The following is a 26,080-nucleotide window of genomic DNA, read 5'->3' as shown; positions in this document are numbered from 1 at the left end:
CAATCAAGCCGTAACTATTTAAAAGTGGGTTATATTGATCTTACTGACTAACAATTGATTAGCACGGTTTGCTACCATGTGTTCAAATTTAATGGCAGAAAAAGGGTCCAATTTGTCCTTGTACTATACTAAACGATCTAAATATGCTCTCTGATAATAGTTTGGGTCAATCATGAAATTTTGGTAGATGTGAATTATTAAAACGAAGGCGACAATAGAGTTGCTCTATTAGATGAAATTGAGTAAGATGGTATAAGGACTTATATATCAAATCCTTAACATGAAGTGATGAACAAGAGAATGAGAGGATAATAGAATGGTTGTAAGATATTGACATTTACATTTGATGTCTGCACCAGCTTGAGATCAAGAAAATTTAACTGCCTTTCAAATCAGTGTCAAGTCCTAGTATGATCAATAACGCTGATATCACAATTTGACTAAAAGAATGACACCTTGGCCAAATTATTTAATCTGGTCTTACAACAATTTGGTTACATAGCTTCTCAATGCAAGGTGTTAGTGTTTTTGCTGGAGAGAAGTATGTCATATAGATAAAGAGCATAACAAAGTACACAATAGATTTGCAAAAACAAAAGGCATTTTGCTGTAAATTGACCCTTTTTTCAATACCCCAGCCCTAAAAGGTAAGGGCAACATAGCATTATATATCTAGTTCTGCAATAGGGAAAAGAATTAAGCAATTTTTTGAAAATGGCAGGCTATCTTGAAGCAGGATCTCTGTATCTCTTGAAAATGTCTTCAATATCATCCATTACTTGAGGTGGCAAAGGTCTCTCAGTTGTCAAAAAAGCATCAATATCTTCCTTTAATTGATCCACGGAAGTTGCGCCGATAATTGAACTTGTCATAAATGGCCTGTCTCGCGCAAATCCTAGAGCTAACTCAACTAGAGTTAGACCATGTTTCTTGGCCACTTCTTCATACTTTTTAGTTGCTTCCTGGAAATCAAACATAAAACACACCAAAAATCTAAGTAACTGTTAACTAGCAGCATTGAATAAACTTCTCAAATCGTCTGTCTACAGTCATGGATGGCTTTTGATACTGAAGTTGGTAATGTAATGTACATTGCAACTCTAAAGACAACTAACTTTTTTCTCCTTATTCTTCAACGTTCTTCTACTATATGCTCCTCCAATATACAAAGAAAACACCACCAAGTAAGCCCCTTAACACCAACCCAAACTCCCATAAACGTGGCAACACAAGTTCTCTTTAAGATTCTCATTCCCTCCCAACAAAAAAACACTTGAAACTAAGAATTGATAGTGTGTAAACTAAGAATGCTAGACTGAACGAGAGGAGGGACCGATACTATATAATTGTATTTAATTTCTTTTATTACACATAAATGCACAAAGGAGGGTAGGCTAGTCAAAAGAACAAGGTGCAACAGGGGCTCCCAATAAAGTCAATAGGAAATACTATTTGCTTCATGAGAATAATTTACTGAAAATTCCAAGTTATTCAGATATTCAGCTTTCTTTGAATTCTTTTTCCAACCGATAAAGCTGATCAAACAGTCAATTAACTTTTTCTTTCTTATAAAACTTGAAAAACACGTACCTTGGCAAGGGATTTATTGTATCTTTCCATGTAGCCAGGGAACAGGTTAAGTCTTCCTTTTCTAGCAGCTTCAGAATTATTGTCCAAATACTTCCCCGATAAGGTTCCACCAGCCAGTGGGGAATAAGAAAGTAAGCCAATGTTACAGTTGTTTGGGTGGCATACTTCGACAAGATCAACTACAAAGAACAACCAAAACTCGTTATGCTAATTGGCAAATTAAACATGTTGATGCTTACTGTAAACACAATAATTCTCTTTCTGTATTTGATTGTTTACTAGGTTATTTCATCACTTCTTTTATCAGTATAGGTTATTTTACTCTCTTTTCTTTATCAGTATTAGGTTATTTTATCACTTAAACATAAAGTCCTTTTTATCAGCATAATCCAAGTAGAAGTAGGTCCACAATTGATAACATGCCAATATAATTAAAAAAGAGCTCTTATAAAAAATAGACAATGTCATTTTGGAATGTATAATGTCAAAGTGGTCATTCATAAAAATAAGCTGATATATCTTGAGATAGCCAACAACTTTTAAATGCATTTAAACTACAATGGCAAGCAGAGTTCCCTGTTTCTTAAAGATTAGTAATGCTATTGTTAGGTAGATTGCCTCTACGATGAGTACTGACAGAAGCCAGTAAGGATCTAACAGATTTAACCAGTAAATAATCACATTCCTAGAGACCCTAGCTCACCAATGTTGATGCGAGTATATGATTCGGGTATTTGAATATGTGCAAAAGTGGCTTAAGTCGGACCAGAGAATAAGATATCATGCTAGAGGAGATTTAGATGAGAATCAGTTCGCCAATATTCAGAAAAATCTTTAGAATGCGGTATGTCTATTTCTTTATGAGGTACAGTCAGGTTACTACATGTGATTTTTGCAGCTGCAGCATGGATGATATCAATGTTTTTGTGAATGGGAAAATGTTCAAGATGTCTACTCATACAAGAATATTATAAGGGGAAGCTGTAAAGGGAATAGGGAAAAAATGATTCAAGGTTATTTCATCACTTTTTTTATCAGTATAGGTTATTATTAGTAGGCAACTCATAACTTTTTTATCAGTAAAGATTAATTTACTAGGTTACTTATAACTTTCGGACTAGTATAGGTAATTTTACTTAAGGTCTTTTTTATCAACGTAATCCAAGTACAAGTGGTCCTAAATTGATAACACACCAATGTGAATTAAAAAGAGCTCTCGTCAAAAGATGGAATAAATTATAATGTTAAATGTGATCGATCCTTAGAATAAGCTCATATATTTTGAGATAGTCAACAACTTTTAAAGGTAGATAAACTACCATAACAAGCAGAGTCGCTGTATCTTAAGGATTAGCTGTGCCATTTTTGTTAGGCAGATTGCCTCTGGAATGAGTATTGGCAGAAGCCATTAAGGATCCAATAAATTAATTCAGTAGATAGTCACATTCCTTAGAGACCCGAGCTTCACTAATGTTGATGCAAGGATATCATTTGGGTATATGCATATGTGCAGAAGTGGCTTTAACCAGATTAGAGAATAAGATATCATTGAAGAGATTAGAGTTTGAGATCAGAATCAGTTCAAAAAGATCCAAATGAATCGCTAAAGGCGGTTTTCTATTTCTTTATGCGGTAAAAGCAAATGACTATGTGATTCGTGCAGCAATAGCACTGATGATAGCCGTGTTTCTGCGAATGGGAACTGTTCGAGATGTCTACTCAGACAAGAGTATCACTAGGGGCAGCTGTAAAGGGAATTGGGGAAAACTGGATTAATAGTCTGTTTAAGAGTTAAGCAATAGGATTCGGTAATGTAAATACTAAAAGAAAGAATTACCAACATATCTATTTTTAAGCGAGCCGCTAAAGAATCTTAACACTTAATAAGAAACCAATTAGCAAAGGCTAGAGTGTCCTAGGATTAAGCACCATGTACTCTTTAATTAATCATCATAGGAGTTCTTCTTTTTCATTTAACACTCTCTCAATCATGTAGCCAAAGATTAACTTAAGTAAAGCCTCCTAACAAAATAATTTACCCCATGAAGCATCTTGAATAACAAAAACGGATGTGCAGCAAAGATGTTTGTTTTCAGACAGGAAGGGCTGTGTTACAGTCCCACATTAGTTCAGGATATGAGTTGTAGTCTTGTTATATAGTCTTTGACAATCCTCAGATCATAAGCTAGCTTTTGGGATTGACTTAGGCCCAGGGTCCCTTTTTTCGATGCTAGCAGAGCCAGACCTATCCCTGATCTTGGTTTACTAAAATGTTGAATCCTTATGTCATAATTTCCACGCTGTAGATGCTCAGCCATGAGTGGGGGAGGGAGGGGGTGTTAGAGTCCCAAATTGGTTAAAGATATAGATTGCAACTTCTTTATATGGATTTGGACCATCCACACCCCATGAGCTAGCTGTTGAAAAGCGGACTCGGGATACATTTTCCTAACAGGCTGAATGATAACAAAAGCTCAAAAATTTGATGCCAGGTTGAAGAATTTGATCTTCCAGCCTCAATTATTGACAATTATTGGAGTACCCTAGCATCTTTGTCAAGCATCTTGGAATTCTTCTCATCTAATGAATGTAGGAACTACTTTTATTATTGAACAAAGCAAAACATATCTTTTAACTTCTAAGAGCTCCCAAAGTATGAACAGTATCATTGACAAAAATGCTGGAACAATCAAAATAACTGCGTAAGCTAAATTTCTGTTGAGAAGAGTTGCATCTAAACTACTTTAGTAGGACATGACAAAAGTTAACTTACCCTCAAAGTGACACCTAACCAGCAGACTGTAGCTATTCTGAATGCTGACAATCTTCGGCAATCCTTCAACTTTTGCAGCATGGACGAACTCCATTACTCCATATGAAGTTTCATTGGAAACACCAATATAGCGGACCTGAATAGTTTGTACCCTTAAATGTTATTTTAAGCTAATTGTATTATAAAGTTAAATCTCCATAAAGCAAATTAATTTTGAAATTTTACGAATTATTTTGCAAAGATGTGCAACCAAGCCATGTGTAAAAGATTAGGCTTGTTTGTATTCACTATAAGCATTGCAAAATGTTTAAACTCAAACCATGTGTAAGAGACCTGGCTTGCCGATTCACTGTGATTTTTTTTTCATCCAAAAAGTTCAGTTTCCTGACAAGCATATGTCCTGAAGTTTCTTCACTTGAAGATGGATTTTATATAATCCTTCAGGAATGAATGAAAGATACCCTCAGCATTTAATTAGTAAATGATAACTATAAAGCATCTTACTTCACTCATTACATTGACAGGTCTGCAGTATTGCAATTGTTAAAGAAAAGCAAGACATACATACCTTTCCTTCATCGATGAGTTCTTGAAAGGCTCTAAGCTGCTCGACGAAAGGCACACTTGGCCTCCATTTTGAAGATTCATAAAAGAATTCACCAAACAATGGTACATATCTATCTGGCCTGAAGAAGGTTTTTACATCAAAATTCCGAAATGAGAACCATCCAATTTTTTTATGCCGACTCGCACACAGCCGTCTTTTTTTCGAATATGCAGCGAACAAACAAATAGATGAAACAGATTAAAACACAAGGTAAGCAACAATTATACAATTATATCAGACCTAAACAAGATAAGAATGAGAACCCACGAATTTATTAAGTGCCTTGCAGTATTAAGGTTACCTGATAAAATCTCTCAACATAAGGATGATTTATCAGTTTGTTGAGAAAGACTTGTAAAATTGATGAAACTTAAACAAGTTATTTATGTCAGTCGCTTCACTATACATTATGAACTAGCTAAAATCAGCAGCTAAATGAACTCAAGCTAGCTTTCTATTGTTGGGAATAAATCCTCCACAGAAACTAATATTCACAGTAATAAATGTAGCATCGAGATACGGTAATCAACGACAATAATAAGAGAAACAAGGACACCGAGATTTTTAAGTGGAAAACCCTTCTGAATAAGGGAAAGACCACGACCCGAGAAGAGCAACTGATATCAATATAGCAAGGAATTTTGCACTTTGTAGGCCCGAGTAAAATACTCCAAAAAGTACTAAAACACTCAAAAGAAATAACCTATTTTGTTATTCCCACCTCATTACAAAATTGCTCACACTCTCTATTTTCCTCACAGACTATTTTCTTATATCATATCTGTGATGCCTTTCTTTCTCTCTTTGTTGGTGTGTTTAACAAATGACTCAGGACCTCTCTATTTACAGAGATTCAATACTCCTGCAGATGTCATCAATTGATGCCAAATGAAAGACAGAAACTTCAAACTTTTCAATATGAACAAATCAAAATGTCGGCTGCCAAATCTATAAAAGCTGCGGCCATTAGAATTCTTTGTCAAAAAAAGAAAACATCTTCCTTAAATCATGGACCATGGGATGGATCCATCAAATTTCCCCCTCCAGTCCCATGCACCTAAATGATATCTCTCGTTTCTCATATAGAGCTCATTCCGACAAGTTCTTTGCATAGCTCTAACTTGTCTCTTGGTATTGTCTTGGTCAACATATCTGTAAGATTTTCACTCGTGTGAATCTTTTTGACCTGCAAATATTCGTTCCCCACCTGCTCGCGGATCCTATGATATCTCGCATTGATATGCTTTTTTCTTGCATGGTACATGGAGTTCTTGCTCTAGCCTATTGCACTTTGATGGGTCCATGAGTTAAGGAAGATGTTTTTCTTCCTTTGACAAAGACTTCTAATGTCCGCAACTTTTATAGATTTGGCAGCCGACGTTTTGATTTGTTCACATTGAAAAGTTTGAAGTTTCTATCTTTCATTTGGCATCACTGATGACATCTGCAGGAGTATTGAATCTCTATAAATAGAGAGCTCTTGAGTCATTTGTTAAACACACCAACAAAGAGAGAGAAAGAGTGAGGCATCACAGATATGGTATAAGAAAATAGTCTGTGAGAAAAATAGAGAGTGTGAGCGATATTGTAGTGAGGTAGGAATAACAAAAGAGGGTAATCTTTTTTGAGTGTTGTAGTGCTTTTTGGAGTATTTTATTCGAACCTACAAAGTGTAAAATTTCTTGCTATAGTGACAACAGTTGCTCCTTTCATGCCGTGGTTTTTCCCTTATTTAGAAGAGTTTTCCACGTAAAAATCTCGGTGTCCTTGTTTCTCTTATTATTGTCGTAGATTACCGTATCTCGGTGCTACGTTATTATTTCGTAGTTATTACTGTGAATATTAGTTTGTGGGGGGGTTTATTCCCAACACACAATAGACAACATACTCCTTCTAATGCTAGTCAAGCTCTTGAAGAAACCGTTTAAGCCATATCATCTCCTTGCGAGCTTCAGTAGTTGCAATATACTCCGCTTCAGTTGTAGAGAGTACGACACACTTCTGCAACCTCGATTGCCATGATATAGCTCTCCCTGAAAATGTAAATAAATATCTAGTAGTGGATTTTCTATTATCAATGTCACCTGCCATATCAACGTCTGTATAACCCTTCAAGATTGGATCAGATCCTCCAAAACACAAACATTCTCCTATGGTACCTTTCACGTACCTGAGTATCCACTTGACTGTTTCCCAATGTTCTTTTCCAGGATTTTCGAGAAATCTGCTAACAACATCAACTGCATGTTCTTTTCTGGTGCATACCATTGCATACATCAGGCTTCCGACTGCTGAAGAATAAGGAACTCTAGCTACGCTCTCTTTTTCCTCATTCGTTGTAGGACACATCTTCTTGCTCAACTTCAGATGACTAGCAATAGGTGTGCTGACTGGCTTAGCACTCTTCATGTTGAAGCGTTCCAGTACATGTTCAATGTACTTCTCCTGAGATAGCCACAACTTTCTGCTTGTTCGCTCTCGAACTATCTTCATTCTCATAATTTGTTATGCTGGCCCAAGTCTTTCATATCAAATGACTTGGATAAATCTCCTTCAACTGTGTAATCAGTTCCTTGTCTTCTCCTACAATTAACATGCCATTCACATACAACAACAAAATAATAAAGTCATTGTGAGAAAATCTTTTGAAGTATACACATGGATCAAAATGGGTCTTCATGTAAGTTTGACTTTTCATGAATGGGTCAAACTTTTTGTATCGCTGCCTTGGTATCTGTTTCAACCCATAAAGACTCTTTTTCAACTTGCACGCCATGTGTTTCTTCTCCTTTACTTCAAACTTTCTAGCTGCTCCATATAGATTTCTTTTTTCAAATATCCATGTAGAAATATAGTTTTCACGTCTAACTGCTCCACTTCAAGATCTAGGCTAGCTGCCAACCTTAAGATTGTTCGAATAAAAGTCATTTTGATAACATTTGAGAAAATTTCGTCAAAATCAATACCTTTCTTCTGTTCGAAACCTTTTTGTTAATTTACAGCATGTATATAGTATAGTATTGTCCCACATTGGTAGAGGAGTAGTATGTCCTTGTATAGTATAGCTATAAATAAGGACCTCTTGTGTAGTATTATTAATTCATTCAATATATCAATAACATATTTTCTCCCTTCTCACATGGTATCAGAGCAATTGTGAGAGACTTATCGCTGTGCATAAATTCCAGCGATTCCGGGAAAGAGAAATCAGTATTTTTTAAGGTTTTTTTCTATCTGCTTCATTTCTGTCAGTGTTGAGTAAAATCCAATACTACCACAAGAGTCGTCACTGTCCGGCGACCAAACCCCAGTGAACAACTCCGGCAGAAGCAGCCTCACGCGCCTCCACGCGCCACCAGAAGCTCACGCGCCGGCACGTACGACCACTTCCGGCCATTTTTTGAAAATCTTCCTTCAGAACAGTTGGGTCGCCTGGTAATTCCGATCCTACCCCTACTGTTTTCATTTCCTTCCGACAACTTTGAGTTTTTTCCGGTAGCTACAGTACTATTCCGACAGCTACAGTAGATTCCGGCAGCTACAGTATTTCAGTATTCTGTTTCTGTGTTTCCGTACACTGTTTCAGTGGATTACAGTTGATTCTTTCTCCTATTTGGTAATAATTTGCAACAATGTCTTTGGGATTTGATGCTTTTGGGTCTAGAAACATGAGTTCTGGAAACTCTAGTGCTATTATTACCTCGGAACCTTTAATGGGAGGTTCAAACTACTTAGCTTGGGCTTCATCTGTCGAGTTATGGTGTAGAGGTCAAGGTGTTCAAGATCATCTAATCAAACAGTCTAGCGATGGAGATGAAAAGGCAATAACACTTTGGGCAAAAATCGATGCTCAGTTATGTAGCATCTTGTGGCGATCTATTGATTCCAAGTTGATGCCCTTGTTTCGTCCATTCCAGACATGTTATTTGGTTTGGGCAAAGGCACGCACCTTATACACTAATGACATATCTCGCTTCTATGATGTGATATCACGGATGACAAACTTAAAGAAGCAGGAATTGGATATGTCTACTTACTTGGGTCAAGTACAGGCAGTCATGGAGGAATTTGAGAAGTTGATGCCAGTTTCGGCTAGTATGGAAAAACAACAAGAGCAGCGACAGAAGATGTTTCTCGTCTTACCTTCGCTGGACTTCCTAATGATCTTGATTCAGTACGCGACCAGATTTTGGCTAGTCCGTCTGTCCCGACAGTTGATGAATTATTCTCTCGATTACTCCGCCTTGCTGCAGCACCAAGTCCACCAGTGAGCTCATCACAGATACTTGATTCCTCTGTTCTTGCATCCCAGACAATGGATGTTCGGGCATCTCAGACTATGGAGCATAGACGAGGAGGAGGTCGTTTTGGAAGATCTAGACCCAAGTGTTCTTATTGTCACAAACTTGGATACACTCGTGAAATGTGTTATTCCTTACATGGTCGTCCACCCAAAAATGCTTACATTGCTCAGACCGAGACTCCAGGTAACCAAGGATTTTCTTTATCTAAAGAAGAATATAATGAGCTCCTTCAGTATCGAGCAAGTAAGCAGACATCTCCACAAGTAGCCTCAGTTGCTCAGACTTATACTTCTGTTTCTGGTAATTCTTTTGCTTGTGTTTCCCAGTCTAGCACTCTTGGCCCATGGGTCATGGACTCCGGCGCTTCTGATCACATCTCTGGTAATATATCACTTTTGTCAAATATTGTATATTCACAGTCTCTTCCCACTGTTACTTTAGCCAATGGATGTCAAACTAAGGCAAAAGGAGTTGGACAAGCTAATCCCTTGTCTTCTATCACCCTAGATTCCGTTCTTTATGTCCCTGGCTGTCCTTTTAGTCTTGCATCTGTTAGTCGTTTGACTCGTGCCCTCCATTGTGGTATATACTTTATTGACGATTCTTTTATTATGCAGGACCGCAGTACGGGACAGACAATTGGTACAGGACGTGAATCAGAAGGCCTTTACTACCTTAACTCACTCAGTCCTTCCACAACATGTCTAGTTACAGATCCTCCAGATCTAATCCACAGACGTTTAGGACATCCGAGTTTATCCAAACTTCAGAAGATGGTGCCTAGTTTATCTAGTTTGTCTACATTAGATTGTGAGTCGTGTCAACTTGGGAAACATACCCGAGCCTCCTTTTCGCGTAGTGTTGAGAGTCATGTAGAGTCTGTCTTCTCCTTAGTTCATTTTGATATATGAGGTCCTAGTAGAGTCAGTTCATCCTTGGAATTTCGTTACTTTGTCAGTTTCATTGATGATTATTCAAGATGTACTTGGCTTTTCTTAATGAAAGATCGTTCTGAGTTATTTTCTATATTCCAGAGTTTCTGTGCTGAAATCAAAAACTAATTTGGTGTTTCTATTCGCATTTTTCGCATTGATAATGCCTTAGAATATTTATCTTCTCAATTTCAGCAATTTATGACTTCTCAGGGAATTATTCATCAGACATCTTGTCCTTATACCCCTCAGCAAAATGGGGTTGCTGAGAGAAAGAATAGGCACCTTATTGAGACTGCTCGCACACTTCTAATTGAATCTCGTGTTCCGTTGCGTTTTTGGGGCGATGCAGTTCTCACAGCTTGTTATTTGATTAATCGGATGCCTTCATCTCCCATCAAGAATCAGATTCCGCATTCAGTATTGTTTCCCCAGTCACCCTTATACTCTCTTCCACCTCGTGTTTTTGGGAGCACGTGTTTTGTTCATAACTTAGCCCCTGGGAAAGATAAGTTAGCTCCCCGTGCTCTCAAGTGTGTCTTCCTTGGTTATTCTCGTGTTCAGAAGGGATATCGTTGTTATTCTCCAGATCTTCGTAGGTACCTTATGTCAGCTGACGTCACATTTTTTGAGTCTAAACCTTTCTTTACCTCTGCTGACCACCATGATATATCTAAGGTCTTACCTATACCGACCTTTGAGGAGTTTACTATAGCTCCTCCTCCACCTTCGACCACAGAGTTTTCATCCATACCAACCGTTGAGGAGTCTAGTGTTGTTCCCCCTAGTTCCCCGGCCACAGGAACACCACTCTTGACTTATCATCGTCGTTTGCGTCCTCCATCAGGCCCAACTGGTTCTCGTCCTGCACCTGACCCTGCTCCTGCTGCGGACCCTGCTCCTAGTACACCGATTGCACTTCGGAAAGGTATAAGGACCACACTTAACCCTAATCCTCATTATGTCGGTTTGAGCTATCATCGTCTGTCATCTCCCCATTTTGCTTTTATATCTTTTTTGTCCTCAGTTTCTATCCCTAAGTCTACAGGTGAAGCGTTGTCTCATCCAGGATGGCGCCAGGCTATGAGTGACGAGATGTCTGCTTTACATACAAGTGGTACTTGGGAGCTTGTTCCTCTTCCCTCAGGTAAATCTACTGTTGGTTGTCGTTGGGTTTATGCAGTCAAAGTTGGTCCCGATTGACAGATTGATCGACATAAGGCCCGTCTTGTTGCCAAAGGATATACTCAGATATTTGGGCTCGATTACAGTGATACCTTCTCTCCCGTGGCTAAAGTGGCTTCAGTCCGCCTTTTTCTATCCATGGCTGCGGTTCGTCATTGGCCCCTCTATCAGCTGGACATTAAAAATGCCTTTCTTCACGGTGATCTTGAGGATGAGGTTTATATGGAGCAACCACCTGGTTTTATTGCTCAAGGGGAGTCTCGTGGCCTTGTATGTCGCTTGCGTCGGTCACTTTATGGTCTAAAGCAGTCTCCTCGAGCCTGGTTTGGTAAGTTCAGCACGGTTATCCAGGAGTTTGGCATGACTCGTAGTGAAGCTGATCACTCTGTGTTTTATCGGCACTCTGCTTCAAGTCTCTGTATTTATCTGGTAGTCTATGTTGATGATATTGTTATTACTGGCAATAATCAGGATGGTATTACCAACCTGAAACAGCATCTCTTCCAGCATTTCCAAACTAAGGATCTAGGCAGATTGAAGTACTTTCTGGGTATTGAGGTTGCCCAGTCTAGCTCAGGTATTGTTATTTCTCAAAGAAAATATGCTTTAGACATTCTTGAGGAGACGGGGATGATATGTTGCAGACCTGTTGACACTCCGATGGATCCGAATTCTAAACTTATGCCAGGACAGGGGGAGCCGCTTAGCGATCCTGCAAGCTATAGGCGGCTGGTTGGAAAATTAAATTATCTCACAGTGACTAGACCCGACATTTCCTATCCTGTGAGTGTGGTAAGTCAGTTTATGAATTCTCCCTGTGATAGTCATTGGGATGCAGTTGTCCGCATTATTCGATATATAAAATCGGCTCCACGCAAAGGGTTACTCTTTGAGGATCGAGGTCATGAGCAGATCATTGGATACTCAGATGCTGATTGGGCAGGATCACCTTCTGATAGACGTTCTACGTCTGGATATTGTGTTTTAGTAGGAGGAAATTTGATGTCCTGGAAGAGCAAGAAACAGAATGTAGTTGCTCGGTCTAGTGCAGAAGCAGAATATCGAGCAATGACTATGGCAACATGTGAGCTAGTCTGGACCAAACAGTTGCTCAAGGAGTTGAAATTTGCTGAAATCAGTCGGATGGAACTTGTATGCGATAATCAAGCTGCCCTTCATATTGCATCAAATCCAGTGTTCCATGAGAGAACTAAACACATTGAGATTGATTGTCACTTCGTCAGAGAAAAGATACTTTCAGGAGAGATTGCTACAAAGTTTGTGAGGTCAAATGATCAACTTGCAGATATATTCACCAAGTCTCTCACTGGTCCTCGTATTAGTTATATATGTAACAAGCTCGGTACATATGATTTGTATGCACCGGCTTAAGGGGGAGTGTTAATTTACAGCATGTATATAGTGTAGTATTGTCCCATATTGGTAGAGGAGTAGTATGTCCTTGTATAGTATAGCTATAAATAAGGACCTCTTGTGTAGTATTATTAATTCATTCAATATATCAATAACATATTTTCTCCCGTGCCTTCTCACACTTTTATCACAAATCGAGCTTTGTATCTTACCAACTTGCCATTTCCATCTTTTATGAGTTTAAAGACTCATTTGCATTTGAGTGGTCTTTTATCCTTTGGAAGTTCAACCAGCTTGTACGTACCATTTTCCTGTAGAGATTCCATCTCTTCTTGCATGGCTTTCATCCACTGGTTCTTTTCAGGATAGGACAACACTTCCTTAAGACTTTCTCGCTCTCTTTCATCATTGATTAGGACATACCCTGTGGAAGGGTACCTGTATGACTCTACCCTTGGCCTTTCTGATCTCCTTAGAGGTTAAGGTTGTTCTTCTCCCTGAGTGGGGTACTCCACTTGCTCGGCGTCATCCTCAAGTTGTCCCCCGCTCAATAACCTCATCAAATTGCTCCCCCTTCTTGGCAACCTCGCCGGTTTTACTTTTTGGACTTGTGGGATTATTAGAAGTAGAAGGAATGGTAACACGGTTAGGGATTATACCATTTTTGGCCTTCTCTGACTGATCATCTACAACTCCAACTTCACTTTCTCGGAAGATTACATCTCTACTTCTGATGACCTTCTTCTTCACATGATCCCATAATCTATACTCGAACTCTTCATCTCCATATCCAATAAATATGTATGGAACATATTTATCATCCAACTTTGTTCTCTGCTCCTTTGATACATGTGCAAAAGCTCTACAACCGAATACCTTCATATGTGAGAAGGACACCTCCTTGTTGGTCCAAACTCTCTTTGGGATGTCAAACTCCAATGGAACTGATGGACTCCTATTGATCAGGTAGCAGGTTGTCTGAACTGCTTCACCCCAGAATGAGTTAGCCAGTTTAGCTATTCTGAGCATGCTTCTCACCTTCTCCGCAATGGTGCGGTTCATTCTCTCAGCTACACTATTGTGTTGTGAGGTCCAGGAATTGTTTTTTCATGTCTGATCCCATGGCTCGAACAGTACTCTTCAAATTCCCCTGAAGTGTACTCACCTTCATTGTCAGTTCGGAGACGCTTTAGCTTTCGACCCGTCTCCCTTTTCACTAGAGCAATAAACTTCTGGAAAACTTGAAACACCTAATTTTTGATTTTCAAGATATAAACCCACAATTTTCGTGAAGTATCATCAATAAAAGTAACAAAATATTTGTTACCGTCCATAGATTATATTTCCATTGGATCACAAATATTAAAATGTTCCAAATCAAGTATATTCAATTTTCTTTCAGACGATGTCTGAAATGAGACTCTATGTTGTTTACCAAATAAACAGAAGTGACAAGGTTTTATCGTTGTACCTTTGACAAAAGACATGAGTGATTTCCTGGCAAGAATCTGCAATCCCTTCTCGCTCATATGACCTATTCTTTTGTGCCACAAATCTGCATAAATCTCATCTCGTGCCGTGTTCAATTCACCTCAGCATATTTCTGCATTTTTCCTATACAAGGTGCCACGAGCAACTCCCTTTGCAATCACCAATAATCCCTTGGTGAGTCTCCACTTTTGATTTGCAAAATAATTCTCGTATCCATCTCGGTCCAAAGCTATTCCCGAGATTAAGTTCATCCGCAAATCAGGCACATGTCGCACGTCCTTTAGAACCAATGTGCATCCGACATTTGTCTTGATACAAATGTCACCAATTCCCGCAATCTTTGAGTAACTCGTGTTACCCATTCCCACAGTGCCGAAATCACCTGCTACATATCTGTAAAAGAATTCTTTTACCAGAGTGGCATGGTAAAATGATGTTGTGCCAACTACCCATTCCGACTCTGGACCTGTCAAGTGTATGCATTCCTCTTCCTCATTTATAAATAGAACAATATTATCATTGTTCTGCATCATGGCAGTTGTGCTGTCGTCATTCTTCTGGCTACTGCTTTTACCTTTGCCCTTTCTTAGATTTGGGCAATCTCTATTGAAGTGACCCGGTTGATCGCAATTGTCGCAATTTCTAGCTTTTGATTTGGATCGGTTCTTGGACTTCCCACGATATCCGAATCTACCATATTTGTTTGAACTCATTTGATAACTCCTGCCTCTACCTTCTGTAATGAGAGCTTGTCCTTGATTTCAGGCTTTTTTCTCATCTTCTCATTGAGTAGAAGAGCCGATGTGTCGTACTCCAACTCATTAGTGGTTTTACCGTACAGGATTGTTGTTGCCAAATTATCGTACGAAGATGGCAATGAGTTCAAGAGCAAGATGGCTTTATCCTCTTCCTCGATCTTTACTCCGAGGTTGGCAAGCTGCGTGATTAGTCCATTAAACATATTTAAACGTGACAAAAAATTTGTACCTTCACCCATATGTAGGGTGTATAATTGCTTCTTCGGATACAATTTATTTATCAACATTTTGGACATGTATAAGCCTTCCAACCTTGTCCAAATGCCACATGCAGTGTCTTCATCAATGATGTTATTTACCACATCATCTGATAAGTGCAACCTGATTGCACTGGCAACCTTTTCATCCAACTCAGCCCAATCCTCAGCTTTCATGGCATCATGTTTCTTGGCATCACTATCTAATATCTTGTGTAATCCTTGTTGGATGAGAAGATCTCTCATCCTTCTTTGCCATATTGAGAAACCGCTATCTTCGTTGAATTTTACTGCTTCGTATTTTACTCCGGACATTTTATTTTTTCATCGAGTATAGTACTACCGACCGTGAAGAGTATTTCTCAGAACGAGCAGAACCTGTGTTATGTTACCAATTGTTGGGAATAAACCTCCCACAGAAACTAATATTCACAGTAATAACAACGAAATAATAATGTAGCACCGAGATACGATAATCAACGACAATAATAAGAGAAACTAGGACACCGAGATTTTTACGTGGAAAACTCTTCTAAAGAAACGGAAAAACCATGGCCCGAGAGGAGCAACTGATATCAGTACATCAAGAAATTTTACACTTTGTAGGCCTGAGTAAAATACTCCAGAAAGCACTTCAACACTCAAAACAAATTACCCTCTTTTGATATTCCCATATCATTACAATATCGCTCACACTTTATTTTCCTCACAGACTATTTTCTTATACTCTGTTTGTGATGTCTCGCTCTTTCTTTCTCTCTTTGTTGGTGTGTTTAACAAATGACTCAGGAGCTTTCTATTTATAGAGATTCAATACTCTTGCAGATGTCATCAGTGACGCGAAATGAAAGATAGAAACTTCAACTTTTCAATGTGAACAAATCAAATGTCAGCTACCAAATCTATAAAAGTTGCGGACATTAGAAGTCTTTGTCAAAGGAAGAAAAACATCTTCCTTAAATCATGGACCATGAGATGGATCCATCATCTATAACATCCGACTTTTTAGTTTTGCTAGGAACCTATACTTGTCCTCTATTCTGAATCAGAGAACCAACTAGTTAATCAACCATCTTATCAGTAATGTAACACATATGATAGATAAAAATTAGGCCAAATACATAGAGAGCCCCTTAAAGTTAGCTCCAAATTCCATTTTGACACCTCAACTTAAACTATTTTCTATTAAACACTTAATCCCAACATAAACTGTGCTTATTAGGCCATCATCTAACCACCAGTAAACAAAAGTAACAGCGTAAAGTCAAGCGCGATGACGTGGCAAAAAAAACAAATCAAATAACAACACCTGTATTTAACCCAAATAATATATTAACAATAAACCCAATAAAAAATATATACTTTTTTCCTTCTCCACCTTGCCTCTCCCATCGTCTTCTTCTCTAAATAAACCCCTCCCAATCATCACTCTGCCCCTTTCTCTGTCAAATCTCTCTCACCAGTAAACTCTCTCTTTTAATTATTTTCATCTATTATTTGTCTAAGAGAACGACAGTAGCTGAAGTTCCACATCGGTGCCGTTGACCCCTCTGGCTCCTCCGGCAAAAGCCCATCACTGTCATTTGTTTTAAATCCATGATCATACTCCATTAATGGAGTCTTACTGGCTACTTTTCCGGTGGAACCTCCCAAGAACTTTTTTTGTCCTAAAATAAGACATCAACCCTTGAAGAAATTTATCCTCTATTTCAATTCTTTATCCTCTGTTATTTTTATTTTTCCTTTTCAATTTCATCTGGGTATTATTATGTTGGTGTTTTGATTTCTTCTTTAATGAGAAATTTATAAATTACCAGCTTGAAATTGCGAATTTGGGTGTATCTGGTCTGGAATTATTTGAAGAAGCTGTAGAGTTTTGAAAATATGATGTGAAGTTTTGTTTCTAATGGTGGAGAGGTGGTGGAGTTCGAAGTGATTTTCACAGTGATAGTTCGGTCGGAGATGGAGGTGCTTATGCTGTGAAAGTACATGTGGAGGAATTGGCCAAAACGGTGGAGGTGGGAATGAGGTGGTGATGAAGACAGTGGCTATGGAGGTGGCGTGGTGGGGTGATATCTGCAGAGAAGCCAGATAAAGGAGATGGAAGAAAAATTATAGCCTAATCTTCAATTGACTCTCAATATTTTGTATCCACGCTCTCAAAAAGAAGTGTGATATACTCACTTTGCCACCTCAGCATTTTTGTCTAATAGGCACAGTTTATGTTAAGATTCAGTGTTTAATAGGAAACAGACTAAGTTAAGGTGTTAAAATGGAATTTGGAACCAACTTTAAGGGGCCGTCTATATGGATCCATAGAATTAGTCAACCGCATTGAAACAGGCAGGGTTGCTGGTAAAACCTCTCATTAAAGGATCTATTTTCTTGGTTTGTCTAGAAAATAGAAATACAACAACTGCGCTTTAGTCCCAAACAAGTTGGGGTCGGCAATATAATCCTCATTCCTTTCATTTAGCTCAACTCATATCATCAGAAAATACTGAAATTTAAACTAGTCAATTATGTCCATCACTTTAGCACACATCACAAAGTAGCTAATGATCAGCAGTGCAATGAGTTCAGGTAGCTTTCTGTCAGATAGTTAAGCGTAAATATTATTTAGCATAAATGGTGAACGTGATAAAGTCGCATGTCCGGTAAATATAGTTGGGTTCACTCATGAATAGTTGCCTATAAAATAGTTCAGGTTTACACATTAGCTTTCACACATTATCTCAATCTCTTTTCATTGTTTCTCTTATTTCAAACACGGTATGGGAGTTTCAGCGAGTTTTTGTGAACTGATTATTTTAAAATACTTCATTCCCTAGGATCCTTCTGCATGTCTAAAACTATAGCAGTTTCTTCAGCCTGTTCTCGTATTCTTTGGTTACTGCCCTTGATAGCATCCTAGGAAGCTCAACTCTATTCAAGGACAAGGATGAAGCTTTGGAATCTCAAAGATGGCCTTTAACAATATGTCAAGCTAAAGAGTTGCAAAATAAGACCATTAGACTTCAAATGCAAATAAAGAAGCTTTTAATTGTGGAGGACGAGCTCAAGACCAAAGGAGATAAATTATACAAGTTTTACAATTATTTGGGTGCCCCAAATTGAAGTCCAAGAGGAGGAAGATTGAGTCCCGAACTCGACCCTTGAAATCTAGCAAAAGGGCACCCAGAAGAGCCCAAAATGAGCTTAAAAGAGGTCCAAATGGGAGTGTTTGAAATGGAGCCCAATTGGAGTCCAAACTAATGGCCCAAACTAATAGTTTTAAGGCCCAAATCTGTCCCAAAGGGATTTGGCCGCCCCTACCTAATTTTGTGACTTTTCATATTTCTTAGCAACCACCCTACCTAATTTTGATGACTTTGTTACCCCTTAGCAGCTCCCTACCTAATTGTAATGACTTTTTATGCCTTAGTACTCCTATAAATAAGGAGTTCTTCTCATTCATTGAGACTTCATTATTGATTAAGTATATCATACTTTGAGAGTTCTTTTGAACCTTTGTTACTTGTGCTTTGAGATTTATCTTTCAACCTTTACTAGTTCATAGTTCAAGGTAGTAAGATTACTTCTCTATTGTGATATCTTTGATTTCTTTGTGGTATTCTTAGAAGGCGATTAATACTAGTTATTAATTGTTGTCTCAAGTTACTCGTAAAGCGGTCAAGATCCGAATCTATTGTTTTGATTTGTTTTTAAGTAAAGGCGTTTGATTTCTTCAATAAATCAAGACGTTGTTGCTTTGATCTTGTCAAGACTATAGAACTTGCGTTCTTGGAAGTTCTTGGAATTCTTTCGTTGAATTTTCCCATATCCTTTATTTTCTGCCCTTTAGTTCTAGTTGTTCAATTCTTTATTGTTATTGCTTCCGCATTTATTTTTCAAATTCTTACTCTAGTTTGGATTCCCGACCTCGTCGTTATCAAGTGGTATCAGAGCGGTTCTATCAAGGTTTCGTTCTTGATAATTCTGGGGATTTCTTGAATACTAAGAGCAAAAAAAAAACAAGTTAAAAAAAAAAACAAGTTAAAAAAAAACGAAAAAATCAATTTTTTTAAAAAAAATTACTTGCTCTCCAGGAACTTTCTTTTGTATCTAATTTGTTTCCAAAAACTATCAAAGAAAACAAGAAGAGGGGATCCCAGATTTCAAAGATAAGACAAAAATTTAATTTTTCTTACTCTTTCTAATCTAAATATATAATCATTTCCTTTTTGTTCGTGTCTTGTTTCAACCGAGCCTAATAGTTCTAGGATTTGGTTCTTCTTTCATTTGTTCCCCAAAAATCTATATTTTACTACTAAGAACTTCATATGAGTTGGGTTTAACCATAAATCTACAAAGTATTTTGTTCAAAGGTTATTTCGAGAAGAAAAAAAGGCAAGAGAGGTGAGAGCATTATAGGGAAAAAGCCAAATTTGAGAGATACATATTTCCCTTAATCTATGTCAAGATGTCTCAAACAGGTAGTTACAGTGGAAGGAGGAAAGCTATGACTCAACAACTTGAAAAGTCGAACTTACAGTATACCGAATGGAAGTAAGACAATGGTAAAGTTATTTTTCAAACAAGAGCTAAAGTGATGTCTGCAATTTATGCCCTTAGAATTGACAAAGCATTTGGCTATAACTTAATTAGCACTTATATGGTTGAGAAATTGAACTTGCCTTGTGTTGAACATATTGAACCCTACATGTTGAAAGGGATAAAAGTAGATAAAAGAGTGTTCTTGCCATTCTCTATTGGAAGGTATGAGGATGTGATTTGGTGTGATGTTATTCCGATGAATAGTTTTCATATCTTGTTGGGATGACCATGGTATGTCTTTAGAAGTGCTTCATATAGTATTGAAAAAAATAGATACTCTTTTGAGATTAATGGGAAGAAACTCATTCTTGGGCCTTTGACTCCCTCACAAATTTGTGAAGATGAAAAGATTGTTAAAGAGAATATGAAAAAATATGAGAGAGAAAAGAATGAGAGGAGTAAGGGAGTGCATGTTGACATTCCAAGAGAGGAAAAAGGAGATGTTGTCTTGAGTGAAAAGAGTGGGATGTCAAGTGAGGTAAAGAGTGATATTGAAAGAAAAGAAAAGAGAGAAGGTAATGAGATGAACAAAGTTTGTGAGGTAGAGAGAGAAAAGCAAGAGGGATTGAGTGAAAGCAAAGAAAAACTCTTTAGTGAGAGAAAAGAGGCTAAGGGTGAAGAAAACGTTAGTCTTGTGATAAAAGCCAAAGAGAGTGTAAGCAAGAAAAAAGTTTCTTTACTTCCTAACCCATTAACTCTTTCTTGTTTTAGTTCTTGTGATTTTGTGCAACCACGTGTTGAAATACCTTTTGAAAGGGGTGGTGAGGCGCAGAAGATGGTAGCAAAAGATCCAATTGGATTCCAACATGAATTTGGCGATATCTATTCTTGTTGGATGGTGGAAGATAAAAGCTTGGTTAAATTCTTTGTTATTGAACCTTTTGACTATTTTCATTCTTATTTACAGTATTATGACATGGAGTTTCCTAAAAGCATTGCTAAGTTGGAGCCATTGCATAAAAGGATACAAGGTGATGATGTTCCATTGGTAAATAAGTCCAAGTATGGTATGTATAATTGGTTTATTTGCATTCTTGGCCTTTCTAGAACACCTAAGGTATTTTTGGAGGTAATAAATTATACTCTTATTTCTTATATTGGCGACTTTATAATTTTTGTGGATGATAATATTTTGATGCACATCAAGTCATTAACTGTAAGATCTAAATTAAAGTGCAAGAGTAATTTGCTTTCTTTTGAAATTGTTTATGACATAAATGATTATGTATTCCAACTTGGTGGAAAGAGACATGAAATTTCTGAGAAGAGGCTTGTGAATGAGTTAAATATTTCTTCTTCTCTTATTCAAGTGGCTAATGAGTTTTCATATGATAAATTGCTAGAATGTGATTTTTGTTGTGTGATGGGGAGTCATTCTTCAAGTTATGTTCAATGTGAGCTTGTAAAAGTATTTATTACTAGTAAAGATGATATGCATGATTGTTGTAACACTTGTGATCAAATACTCTTTCATGTAGAGGAATCCATGAGATTTTTAATTGTAGATAGTTGGCTATATCATGAAAGTATCTTCTTTGATACATGTGGTAGAGATACTTATATTAAATGGATGTGTGGTCAATCTTTTAGAATTTCTTTGTCATGTATACCTATGGACTACCTTACCGACTAGATCGAATTGCAAGTTCCATTGCATGGCGCATCTACGAGAGGTTTTTATTGTATTGATCTAGGTAAGCATAAATTTTGTTGGGATGATGATATCCATATGCTTTATTTATACATATTAGGATTAATTGGGTTAAATGGACACATGGTCACTATCTTATTTTATTCCTACTAGTTTTTTAGATTAGTGGATGCCATTTACAAGGGCGTGTTTTCTTTTTCTTGCAAGGTCGAAATTCGAGGACGAATTTTCTTCAAGAAGAGGGGAATGATAGCATCCTAGGAAGCTCAACTCTATTCAAGGACAAGGATGAAGCTTTGGAATCTCAAAGATGGCCTTTAACAATATGTCAAGCTAAAGAGTTGCAAAATAAGACCATTAGACTTCAAGTGCAAATAAAGAAGCTTTTAATTGTGGAGGACGAGCTCAAGACCAAAGGAGATAAATTATACAAGTTTTACAATTATTTGGTGGCCCAAATTGAAGTCCAAGAGGAGGAAGATTGAGTCCCGAACTCGGCCCTTGAAATCTAGCAAAAGGGCACCCAGAAGAGCCCAAAATGAGCTTAAAAGAGGTCCAAATGGGAGTGTTTGAAATGGAGCCCAATTGGAGTCCAAACTAATGGCCCAAACTAGTAGTTTTAAGGCCCAAATCTGTCCCAAAGGGATTTGGCCGTCCCTACCTAATTTTATGACTTTTCATATTTCTTAGCAACCACCCTACCTAATTTTGATGACTTTGTTACCCCTTAGCAGCCCCCTACCTAATTGTAATGACTTTTTATGCCTTAATACTCCTATAAATAAGGAGTTCTTCTCATTCATTGAGACTTCATTATTGATTAAGTATATCATACTTTGAGAGTTCTTTTGAACCTTTGTTACTTGTGCTTTGAGATTTATCTTTCAACCTTTACTAGTTCATAGTTCAAGGTAGTAAGATTACTTCTCTATTGTGATATCTTTGATTTCTTTGTGGTATTCTTAGAAGGCGATTAATACAAGTTATTAATTGTTGTCTCAAGTTACTCGTAAAGCGGTCAAGATCCGAATCTATTGTTTTGATTTGTTTTTAAGTAAAGGCGTTTGATTTCTTCAATAAATCAAGACGTTGTTGCTTTGATCTTGTCAAGACTATAGAACTTGCGTTCTTGGAAGTTCTTGGAATTCTTTCGTTGAATTTTTCCATATCCTTTATTTTCTGCCCTTTAGTTCGAGTTGTTCAATTCTTTATTGTTATTGCTTCCGCATTTATTTTTCAAATTCTTACTCTAGTTTGGATTCCCGACCTCGTCGTTATCAGCCCTAGAGTGCTATTGATCTGGCTCTGCTGGATTGCTTTGCACCTACACTTGCTCCAACATGTGGTGCAGTTAAAGTATTAGCTTAGCTGTCAACTATCCTCCTCCTCCCCCCTCCCAACATGGGAAAACTAAAAACAGAAAAAAGAAAATATAATAGAAGAAGGGTACAGAAAAAGAAAAAGAAAAAATAGAAGGTTACGTTGCTATGATCCCTAAAGCTCAAAGCATAAGTAATATCTGGTCTTCTAGAATCTGAGAACGATGAGAAATCTCACATGGGCAATCAAAGTTCATGTAATAGTGTTTTCACCACCCAGATAATCTGGAACAACCCCACTGATGCAAATAGTGTCATCTAGAAACCGGAGAAGTTTTATAATCTAAGGTATACTACTTACCAAAATACACTTCTAGAATCCTTCAACGATATCATTGATAAGTACTCACCAATGTATTTGGAGTAAATCAATGTAATCAGTATTGAGACGTTTCAAGCTTTTTTCCACACTTTCTCGAATATTAGCAGCATCTACTCGCAAAACATTTGTGTTTTCACGTATGTAACTTGATCTTTCTGAATAACCACAAACTTTTGTAGCCAAAATCACCTGAACAGAAAATACAGCAGTGCATTAGTAGTCTTGAGTTAAAAGGACACCAATATATTATAGCTATAATGGCTCAAAAAAGGCAGGAAAGGTTCCTCTACTTAAAGAACGGTTTTGGTAGTTATTTTACTAAGAATTGTAACATTTGGTATCATGGTCATGCTAATAATTTTAGTTTTTATTGTCCAAGAGAGTTGGAGGAAATTCTAAGTTGACTGCACAAGTGCTCCACCATACCATTCGTAGACTATTGGGAGGACATTGGAAGGTAAAAGATCCAGCATGAACATTACAAACATTTTTGTGGGCATGAAGTTCTTAAAAGCCAAGTCCTTTCTAAGTTGAGACTCGTGCTTGGGCTTAGGTTATTAATTAATAGGGCTGGACTGTGATTTGCTTTTCTTTCTTGCTTGTGTAATGATTTGCCTAATACAAGCATACATGCATAACTCAGCAGCAATCAATTAAACGAGGAGAACTACACAAGCTATACGTATTCAAACTGACTCGAGCGGCAAAAGGCCAAACTTGAATCAGTCCACATGGCAACAATGATTAAGGGTTTATCTTCAGAAGCCTTCCTATCCTAGTGGCCTTCAAAAAATTTCTAGCGTAAAAAGAAAGAAACCGGCAACATGCTCTACATAAATTGAGCAATGACTAAGTGAACCTTTAGTCACCACTCAAAAGAAAATCATCAACATCCTATAAAATAATGAAAAGTAATGAAATACCATAACGTGCACATAATGTTGGACATTGCAAAATCAAGGAAGTAAATTAAAAGTTCTTAAAGATGGTATGAATTACTCTCGGAATGTTAAAGACAATTACAGAACAAAGTGGACATATTTCTTTGAGAAAGGAAGGATATCTAGAAAATGATGAAAGAAGACATGCCTTATACTGTGATGAATCAGGCAATGCAAGACTCAGTACCTCGCTTTAGTTATTTTAGCAGCTTAGCCTTTTGTGATCTCATTGGTTTACAACCTCAAATAATCAGAATCAGTACCCATGGATGCACTTTTCACCAATATTATTTAGTAAGTGAATCAACAGTAAAGTCTTTTTGAGGAATTTGTTGAAAGAGATCAAAGGCAGTTAGAGTTCAGAACAAAAGATCTGAAACAGCAGAAGGATTAGAATACGAGGTAAAAAGAAGAATGTAATAAGGTTCCTACTCGAAACAAGATAAGAATACGATTATAATATGCACCTTTGAAGTAAAGGGTTCCCTTCCACAATAGTATTATTACCTTATCACGGGGTTGAGACTTCATCCAGCTGCTAATATAGAGATCCGTCGTCCCTTGTGTCTCCTTCCTCATAGGGACTGGATACTTTTGAAGACAAAAAACAAGGTTAGAAATAAATATAACAACCAAAGAAATGCAACAAGAAATGAGAGAGGAAGGAAAAGAAAAAAATTACACTACTCAAGAATCTTTTTGCGTAAAATTAAGAGATATGATCTCATTGGTGAATCAATTTCCAAAGAAATAAAGTTTACTTCAAATTAAATCGGCAACAATGCAGAACTTGAGCTTCTAGAAATAATCTATCAAGATAGTGAAAACCAAGAATGGAAACTGTATCATAAATAAAAGCAGTTTTTACAAATTAAAACAAGTAAAAAGCAAAAGTTTTATGCTAAAAGTGAATCTGATCAAGGGAATCTGATCACCAAAGAAAAGCCAGCTCCAACTAAGTCAGAATGCTTCCAAATGATAACCGTCGACGAAGCATCCATTTATTTAAAATGAAGAATTAAAAGATCAAAGGGAGCAAAAGAAAAACCAATAATGCGTGCAACTGAAACTGTAACTAAAGGGAGGCAAAAATAGAACTAACAACGCTTAAGTTTGTGCAATGGAGCTTACAGCTTCAGCAGTATCAATGATATTAATTCCTTGGTCAAATGCATAACTAAGTATTTCATGAGCCTCCTTCTCTGTATTCTGTTCTCCAAATGTCATCTGCATTATTTCATTCAATTTACTTCATAAATATGCAAATGAGTAGAACAAAGGAAAAAAGAGAGGCTAAAATGACCTTTCTTTTTATAAGGGGTTCAGAAAAAGAAATTGAAAACTTGTAAAATTCTCCAATTAACTGATAAAAGAAGTACTAGTTTACAGTGCCAATAGTAATTTCGCTGATATGAAGATCAGAGTCACCGAGTTTTCTGTACTGCATAGCATTCTTCTGAGCAAGTTTTGCAGTAACAATTGTTGCGCTACAAGTCTTCTTCCTTGGTGAAGACAACGGGAATGCTCTCAATTGGCGCGTGAAAGTGCGGCAGGGGAAAATGCGAGTGGTGGTGTTAGAGATAAACGCCGGCATTACAGAGGAAGTGCTGCACAAAGCCATGGGTTCTTACTCTGTGTTTTAGCCTTATCAAAAATTCAGACACTATTTGAAACTCTGTCGGTTTTGTGAAAGATGAAGTTTCTACCTTTAGTCCTTTTAGAAGGGAATAAAAAGGAACGGACCTGGATTTTGTAATTGGGCTATTTTTGGTTAGCAAAATTGGATAAATTTTAATTCCTCCTATTCACTGTAGTTGGGAAATTGTTACTTTTTGCTATTTTGATTTTTGTTGTTGACTTGCTAAAAAGGAACGGACCTGGATTTTGTCGCTAAATTACACAAATAATTTAGTCTTTTTA

The 26,080-nt window shown here is 37.4% G+C and overlaps 1 protein-coding gene across 1 annotated transcript; it reads right to left on the bottom strand.

The window, feature by feature from the left end:
• Window positions 1–414: 414 nt before the first annotated feature.
• Window positions 415–26,011, bottom strand: LOC107773751 (uncharacterized). The gene is made up of 8 exons (XM_016593177.2): window positions 25,548–26,011; window positions 25,292–25,387; window positions 24,668–24,751; window positions 23,248–23,408; window positions 4,932–5,049; window positions 4,364–4,499; window positions 1,591–1,769; window positions 415–962 (listed from the first exon to the last, which is right to left on the bottom strand). The coding sequence occupies exons 1-8, from the start codon at window positions 25,779–25,781 to the stop codon at window positions 723–725; spliced, it is 1,248 nt and encodes a 415-aa protein (XP_016448663.1). The 5' UTR covers window positions 25,782–26,011; the 3' UTR covers window positions 415–722.
• Window positions 26,012–26,080: the final 69 nt, after the last annotated feature.

The sequence above is a fragment of the Nicotiana tabacum genome, chromosome 22 (assembly GCF_000715075.1).
Source record: "Nicotiana tabacum cultivar K326 chromosome 22, ASM71507v2, whole genome shotgun sequence".
In the NCBI taxonomy this organism is placed as follows: Eukaryota; Viridiplantae; Streptophyta; class Magnoliopsida; order Solanales; family Solanaceae; genus Nicotiana; species Nicotiana tabacum.
This window is presented reverse-complemented; position numbering and strand designations above follow the sequence as displayed.